The sequence below is a fragment of the Salmo salar genome, chromosome 22, assembly GCF_965601325.2.
Source record: "Salmo salar chromosome 22, fSalSal1, whole genome shotgun sequence".
NCBI classification, from domain to species: Eukaryota; Metazoa; Chordata; class Actinopteri; order Salmoniformes; family Salmonidae; genus Salmo; species Salmo salar.
The window spans coordinates 57,851,656-57,859,715 of NC_138312.1; the positions used below are offsets into that span (position 1 = coordinate 57,851,656).

At 42.1% G+C, this 8,060-nt stretch overlaps 1 protein-coding gene across 1 annotated transcript; it reads left to right on the forward strand.

Annotated features, from left to right (window-relative positions):
- The first annotated feature begins 2,080 nt into the window (after positions 1 to 2,080).
- LOC106598410 (L-rhamnose-binding lectin CSL3-like) lies at positions 2,081 to 5,137 on the forward strand. The gene is made up of 9 exons (XM_045705685.2): positions 2,081 to 2,148; positions 2,460 to 2,495; positions 2,579 to 2,623; positions 2,742 to 2,877; positions 3,005 to 3,123; positions 4,421 to 4,465; positions 4,576 to 4,711; positions 4,789 to 4,896; positions 4,968 to 5,137. Exons 1-8 carry the CDS (start codon positions 2,118 to 2,120, stop codon positions 4,892 to 4,894), a joined length of 654 nt encoding a protein of 217 aa, XP_045561641.1. The 5' UTR covers positions 2,081 to 2,117; the 3' UTR covers positions 4,895 to 4,896; positions 4,968 to 5,137.
- Positions 5,138 to 8,060: the final 2,923 nt, after the last annotated feature.

Consider the following 8,060-nt stretch of genomic DNA (forward strand, 5'->3'; position numbering starts at 1 on the left):
TGAGATGATCGTGGACTACAGTAGACAGCAGAGAGCTAGTCCCCATCCACGTCTATGGGGCCGCATTGGAAAGGATGAAAATCTTTAACTTACTCGGAGCCATGGCCTGTTCTCCCCGCTACCATCTAGAAGGAGGTGAAAGTACAGGAGCATCAAAGCTGTGACCAAGAGACTGAGAAACTGGAGATAGAAGTTTTCTATCTCCAAAATATCGATGATTTGTTCGCCGAGCCACTTAGTTATCACTTTTGCCTTATGGTAAGGTGCTCCATCATGCTGGAAAAGGCATTGTTCTTCACCAAACTGTTCCTGGATGGTTGGGAGAAGTTGCTCTCGGAAGATGTGTTGGTTCCATTCTTTATTCATGGCTGCGTTCTTATGCAAAATTGTGAGTGAGCCCACTCCTTTGGCTGAGAAGCAACCCCACACATGGATGGTCTCAGGATGCTTTACTGTTGGCATGACACAGGACTGATGGTGGCGCTCACCTTGTCTTCTCTGGACAAGCTTTTTTCCATATGCCCCAAACAATCGGAAACGGGATTCATCAGAGAAAATGACTTTACCCCAGATGCACTCACACCTGCCTGCTGCCATTCCTGAGCAAGCTCTGTACTGATGGTGCCCCGATCCAGCAGCTGAATCAACTTTAGGAGACGGTCCTGGTGCTTGCTGAACTTTCTTGGGCGCCCTGAAGCCTTCTTCACAACAATTGAACCGCTCTCCTTGAAGTTCTTGATGATTTGATAAATGGTTGATTTAGGTTCAATCTTACTGGCAGCAATATCCTTGGCTATGAAGCCCTTTTTGTGCAAAGCTATGATGACAATACATGTTTCCTTTACAGGTAAGCATGGTTGACAGAGGAAGAACAATGATTCCAAGCACCACCCTCCTTTTGAAGCTTCCAGTCTGTTATTCGAACTCAATCAGCATGAAAGAGTGATCTCCAGCCTTATCCTCGTCAACACTCACACCTGTGTTAACAAGAGAATCACTGACATGATATCAGCTGGTCCTTTTGTGGCAGGGCTGAAATGCAGTGGACATTTTTTGGGGGGATTCAGTTCATTTGCATGGCAAAGAGGGTCTTTGCAATTAATTGCAATTCATCTGATCACTCTTCATAACATTCTAGAGTATATGCAAATTACCATCATACAAAACCTTTGGCCACGACTGTACATAGTCATTCAACACGGTTCACTTTAATAATATTTACAGTAGAGTACCTGTATTGTGGGTTCTGTGGTCACCAAACTGCCTTCAAGCTCAGTGGTCTCCCTTCACAGGAGTGGCAACTGGGAACATATAAATGCACAAAATCACTCGGACCAGCCTTTCCGTACCGCGGCGGTGAAGCCTGATAAGTGCAACACCCAAAGGGCTCGCAAGTTGAAGGACAAGGCACCTGTTCAGCAGCCCTGAGAATGGAAAGGTGAGAGGAAGAGGACACATATTCAGCCACCAGAACAACACATCATGGGGATCTGACCATAGAGAATGATGGACACAGGATATCATCTTTATATGTGTTCCATTATGGTGTCCGTGAGCGCACGGACATGCAAATCAAATAACAAATGTAATTACATTTGAGACAACAGAGGCAATATTCATTTTATTAAAGTAGATTGAATAATAGGGTGCGATCAGCAGGATGCAACGTTTTGGAAAGGTTCAGATAAAAATATGCTATGTTGAACAAATATGTCTCTCCGACATGTAGAATAAGGAAATACGTTGTCTCTATTCATGAAATGGAAACCTGCAACGCTCGAAGGTTTTGCGACTGAACGTGGCCCGTGTGATTCTTCCTTAACGAAGAAGCCCCACCTAGATGGCTACTTTAAAATGTTGGAAGCCCTCAATGGCAATGTTAATGTCAAAATTGATTTTATCCATCTAGAGTCCTCTATCTAACTCCATGAGACTGAACCAATAGCGAGGTATAGACCAGCAAACGCCGGCCCCTAATTGCAATGAGGTGCACCTGGAGACAAATAGATACACCTGGGTTAATTAAGACATGTCACATAACATAAATACCAGGTGTATTGGGTCTAATTAGCATCAGTTGCATTTTCTCTATTACTACCACTCCTGTACCCGGCATCATGCACATGGTCAGACTGACGGTGGTCACATGTGAGTATATAAAATCTGTATCTGATGCAGATTAGAATATAAATATATATGACCAAATGTTTGTATTTGAGAGTAATGGAAGTACATATCATATGACTTGCGGGACATTACATTTCTATTGTTCAAAACAAAGTTGTCTAACAAACTGTCACATTGCATGCATGGAATAAGAGACAATTCTGAACTTGATGACTACAGTACACTTAGTATAACTCAAATGCTGGAGTATAGAGTCAAATGCTAAATTCTAGCTTCATGGTCCAAGTGCATATGATGTGGAATGTTGCTGAATTAGCTGTGTGTTGTTTCAGTGCTGGCTGCAGCTTGCTGTACACTAACAGATGGAGGTACTGTATGTAGTAATGATGATGATACTACTTAACCAAGCTAATGTGAGTGGTGTGTAATTCCTGTTTATTTGTCCTGGCAGCAATCAGCATCACGTGTGAAGGCTCTGATGCTTTACTGCAATGTGGTAAGCTAGTCACCGACCACCTATGATATTTTCTACTGTAGATTAGCGTCACTGGCCCACAGTCTTTGCTCTCCTTCGTCCCTCACCTTTCTCCTTTTCTTTGTCTCTCTTCCCTCAGATGGAGGTAAGATTCAAATCAAGCGTGCCAACTATGGTCGTTGTAAACACGATGTGTGTTCCATTGGGCGCCCCGATAACCAACTCACCGACACCAACTGCCTCAGCCAATCCACCACCAGCAAGATGGCAGAAAGGTACTAGAACCTGTGGTGTTTACCTGTAGGAACTCCTTGGCTGTGGTGTTAACAACCACCAGCAGCAAGAACCTGTAGTGTTTACCTGTGGGAACTCATGACCTCTACCTGTCTTTGAAACACCCAGGTGCGATGGAAAGAGCCAGTGTGTTGTCCCGGCATCCAATTTGGTTTTTGGGGACCCCTGTGTTGGGACTTACAAGTACCTGGACACCAAATACTCCTGTGTCCAACAGCCCGAAACAAGTAAGTCTCAATGTGTGCTAGTAATAGTTAGTGGTGGGCACCAATAGCCATAATTTAATTCAATGTACTATCGGTATGACTGTGGCATGTTGGGATATTGTTTAATACTCCTACCCATTTGACTCTTTTGTAAAAGCGTGCACTCTGCTGATAGCTAGAAAAGGAATAGAATGGGTTGGTTCCCCTATGGTACCAGCTTGTTAATTTTGTTTTATTAAATGCTGCCTTATGGCCACAACGTGTTTCATACATGCATTTGTTTCTCCAAGTGTAAACCACCCTCACCTGCTAACTAACACAAGCTGTGCTTATGGAGCAATGTATCCGGCAACAACTTTAGTTAGCGTAGCCTGTAGGGAGGTCGGAGACCTGGCAGTGTGGTGCCAAGATGGACAAAGGAACTGACTGTGGACTACAGGTATTGGAGGGCCAAGCCCCTCCCTACCAGGAGGCTAAAAATATTTATCAGCCCTCCGATCCTCAATTCTACAGCTGCACTATTGAGCGCTTTTTGACTGGCTGCATCACCACTAGGTATGGCATCTGTCCGCAAGGTGCTAGAGAGTAGTGCGTACGGCCCAGTACATTACTGAGGCCGCGCTCCCTGCCATCAGGACCTCGACACCACGTGTGTCGGAAGGCCCTACATTGTCAATGCCTCAAGCCACCCAAGTCATACTGTCCTGTTACTCCATGACAAATGGTACGGCTGCACCAAGTCAGTAACCAACAGGACCCTGAACGGCTTCTACTTCCCCCAAGCCATAACTGCTGAATGACTACCCCTGACTATCTGCATAGCTTTTTTTTTTTGCAAATACTTTTTTGACATATGCTGTTCCTTGTTATATGTACATATCTAGCTCAATTAGCAAGCAAGAACATTGCAGGAAAGTGGCTGAAGCTTGCTTGTGCGTACTTAATCTGGTTTTAAGACTGAATGGTAACTACCTAGCGCTACTCCCACAGATTTGTAGTGTATACGGCATAGAAATACAGATGTGGTGTAGTGGGTCGACCTAATTTTTCACCAGCTTAGATCTAGCCAGCCAGTTTACTTAAAATGTTAGCATTTTGAGGACTGCTCATAAGGAAGTGGAACTACAAGGGAACGGTGGAAGATGACGTGTCAAACTGTTTATACTTTAGTTCACGCCAACACATTTTATAATGACTTTAAACAAATGAGCCTGAAATCAACATTCCCTGTTAGTTCCCATCCCTAACACTTCACCAGGCTAACGTATGTCTTAATTTGTCTGGCCAGTGTGGTGTAACTCCTGTGTTGTCCTTGCAGTAAGCAGCATCATATGTGAAGGCTCTGATTCCCAACTACTATGTGGTAAGCTGGTTAGCACTCCCGTACGGTATAATCATGTGGTGATATATATTAGTCACTAGCCCACACAAACACCCAGATTTGGCCATCCTTTTCTTCTTTCTCTTCCTCAGATCGGGGTGAGATCCATATTCTGCGTGCCAACTATGGTCGTCGTCAACACGATGTGTGTTCCATTGGGCGCCCACGCAAACAACTCAAAAACACCAACTGCATCAACCAATCCACCACCAGCACAATGGCAGAAAGGTACTGAAACCTTCAGTGTGCATTTACCTGTAGGCACTCATTGGCTGTGGTGTTAACCTCTACCTGTTGACACACAGGTGTGACGGAGAGCGCCAGTGTATCGTCAAGGTATCCAACTACGTGTTCGGCGACCCCTGTGTTGGAACTTATAAGTACTTGGATGTGGCTTACACCTGTGACTAAATGTGAGTTTTATATATGTGCATGCACGCCTGACTGGGAACTAGAATGCTGGTGCTGACGTTTTGTCTTGCAGAATATCTTCCTGTGGAACCTGAAGATGTACAAGGCTTCTGGGATATCTTCATCAGGTTGTGCTGTTTTCTGCCAAATCAACTTCAATGACCATTGTGAACCTGTGTATTTTGTGTGGAAGCATTTCTGAACTGTGGTTGGTCTGAATTAAACGAAGTGTCAAAGACGAGACTGGTTGCCTCTTGTATGTTACTAAATGTCACACCAATATTTCTGAACATGTGTCCTTTATTCTTGCCTTTCACCGGACTCATTTGTACCTGGCGCTAACGTGCCTTTGTCTTGCTGTCTATGTTCTGTGCCCACCTTTAGGCAGTTGTAAAATATTCATTGTTCTCTGGACGGGCAAACTATTAAATCAATTGTACTTGCCTCTCAAATCACTGACCAGTAGTACTTATGACATCAGCAGGCTTACTTGACCTAATGTGTACACAAAGCAGACCTGGACCGTTAAGACATTACAATGTGTAGACCCTACAAACCCTGATCATTAAGTGATTGGCTCAGATCATGAGCCAAACAATACCCTGATGTGGAAATTAAGCTTGAGGCTATTTCTAAGGCTGCTTTTGCTTGTCAGATTTTTAGAGAACAATAGAGCTTGAATGGAGAAATGTATAACGCCCCACAGAATTTTGATGAGTCATAATGCGTCACACGGTTGCTAAGCTAATCATCATGCAATGCCTTCTCAAAGTCGAGAAACCTGCCTATTTTCCTCGCATACATAATGCCACTATTCCCAAGCAATACGATAATATCAAACATCTCGGATTAGTTGTAATTTTGTACTTCACGGAATTCATGCTAAAGTTTTTTTCGTTTTTTTTGAGCTAGTGCCTAATTGGTCCCAGAATGCACTGCGCAGCCCATTAACAACGTATGGGCGTTAATATGATGCCAGTGGAGTTTCACCATCTCAAAGGTATCTCTGGCACTGTCCCACACATTTCGGCGATGCACCAACATTGATCTGTCCCTCATTGAAATCAAGTCTAAGTGGTAGATCTGTAGAGCGCTATTTCTAGTCTGAGGTACATTTTTGTACACCAGTGTCCAACAGCTGAAAATAGTACTTTTGGTGTGAAAAAATATTTTGCAGTTTAGATGGTATAATGATTCAACACTACTTTTGTCGAAATGGTGAACCAGAATTTCAGCAACCAGGAAATGGCAGCGTGATCCGCATAGTGCATTTTTATTTCTATTATACCATCAATATGTCCTGTGGTACTGCTGTACTCATCCCAAATAAAACCAATGGGCAATAAGAGACAGAATGCGATCGGATCATCTAAATTGGCTTTCACAACTCTTGTAGAATTTCCACGTGGATGGGGATATTGTGTATTTAATCAAAGTCCACTGGAGGACAATTTATTTTTAACTAAGACAATAATTTAACTGAATTTTTCCAGTACAATAGAGGTTCAGTAAATCCCTTTATTGTTTGGGATACCTTTACATGTACCTTCAGAGGTCATTCAATTCAATTTTCAACAACAATGAAAAAGCAGTTTCTGGCTAAAGAGAAGACTAACAAGGGAAATACATTCACTAATAGTACAGGTAGATAGCAATAAAAACGAAACTATAGAGATACAAAATAAGAGGAAAAACAAGATTTAGAGGAACTTATTCAAAAAACAACTAATATAATATATTACAAAATGAAAGTCATCTGTGAGGAAGCTAAATGATCTCAAGATGGCGCAGACAGAGATGGTCGCCTCGCTTCAAGTCCTTAGGAAATTATGCAGTTATTTGTGGACAACATTAGGGCACGAGTTGCCTTCCAGAGAGACATCAGAGATTGTAACATTCTCTGATTCACGGAAACATGGCTCACTCGGGATATGTTATCAAAGTCCATACAACCATCGGGTTTCTTCATGCGTCGCGCCGACAGAATCAAACATCTCTCTGGTAAGTGGAAGGGTAGGGGTTTATGCCTCATGATTAATGACTCATGGTGTAACAATATCAACATACAGTAACTCAAGTCCTTTTGTTCACCTGACTTATATATCGCAAAACTCGTGCAAAACTGAATGCGTGAACCACCGCATTCAACCATGGAAAGAGGTCGGGGAATATAGCTGAATATAAACAGTGTAGTTATTCCCTCCGCAAGGCAATCAAACAAGCAGAATGTCGGTATAGGGAGAAAATGGAGTTGCAATTCAACGGCCAAGACACGAGACGTATGTGGCAGGGTCTACAGGAAATTACGGACTACAAATTTGTTCATAAAATGCCTGGATTTTTACAATTTTGGTGATTCTCTTTTAAAATGGGTAAAAGTACTGTATAGGTGTAAAATAGTAAATAGCGGCTACTTTTCAGAGAGTTTTGAATCGTCAAGAGGACTTAAACAAGGGTGTCCGCTGTCACCATATCTATTCATTATGGCCATCGAAATGCTAGCTACTAAAATCAGATCAAATAACAACATTAGAGGATTAGAAATCCAAGGTTTAAAAACAAAGGTGTCCATGTATGCCGATGACTCAAGTTTTTTATTAAGTCCGCAAGCTAGATCCCTGCAATGTCTCATTGAAGATCTAGATACGTTTTCTGGACTCTCTGGACTAAAACCTGTGTACAATGTTAGGTATTGGATCTTTAAAAAATACAACTTTTACATTAATATGCAGTTTATCTTTAAAATTGTCTGATGGTGAAGTAGACATACTTGGTATTCATATAAAAAAATATTACATGAGCCCTACAAAATTAATTTCAATAGAAAACAGACAAGATCCTGCAACCATGGCGAGGTCAATTCCTGTCTATTTATAGAAAATTTGCCCTGATTAACTCCTTAGTCATATCACAGTTTACTTACTTTCATATGGCGCTGCATACTCCTGATGATTTGTTTTTCAATTCATATGAGCAAAAAATATTTATCTTAATTTGGGACGCTAAACCAGACAAGATACAGTGTGCCTATCTATATTTATGAATGTGTTTATTTTATTTAACCAGGTAAGTTGACTGAGAACACATTCTCATTTACAGCAACAACCTGGGGAATAGTTACAGGGGAGAGGAGGGGAGATGAAGTAGCTAATTGTACACCAGCGAT

Coding starts and splice junctions, on each gene's coding strand:
- LOC106598410 (XM_045705685.2), top strand. CDS start 2,118: ATGCACATGGTCAGACTGACGGTGGTCACAT. Junction 2,624..2,741: donor TGATGCTTTACTGCAATGTG/GTAAGCTAGTCA, acceptor CTCTTCCCTCAG/ATGGAGGTAAGATTCAAATC. Junction 4,466..4,575: donor TGATTCCCAACTACTATGTG/GTAAGCTGGTTA, acceptor TCTCTTCCTCAG/ATCGGGGTGAGATCCATATT.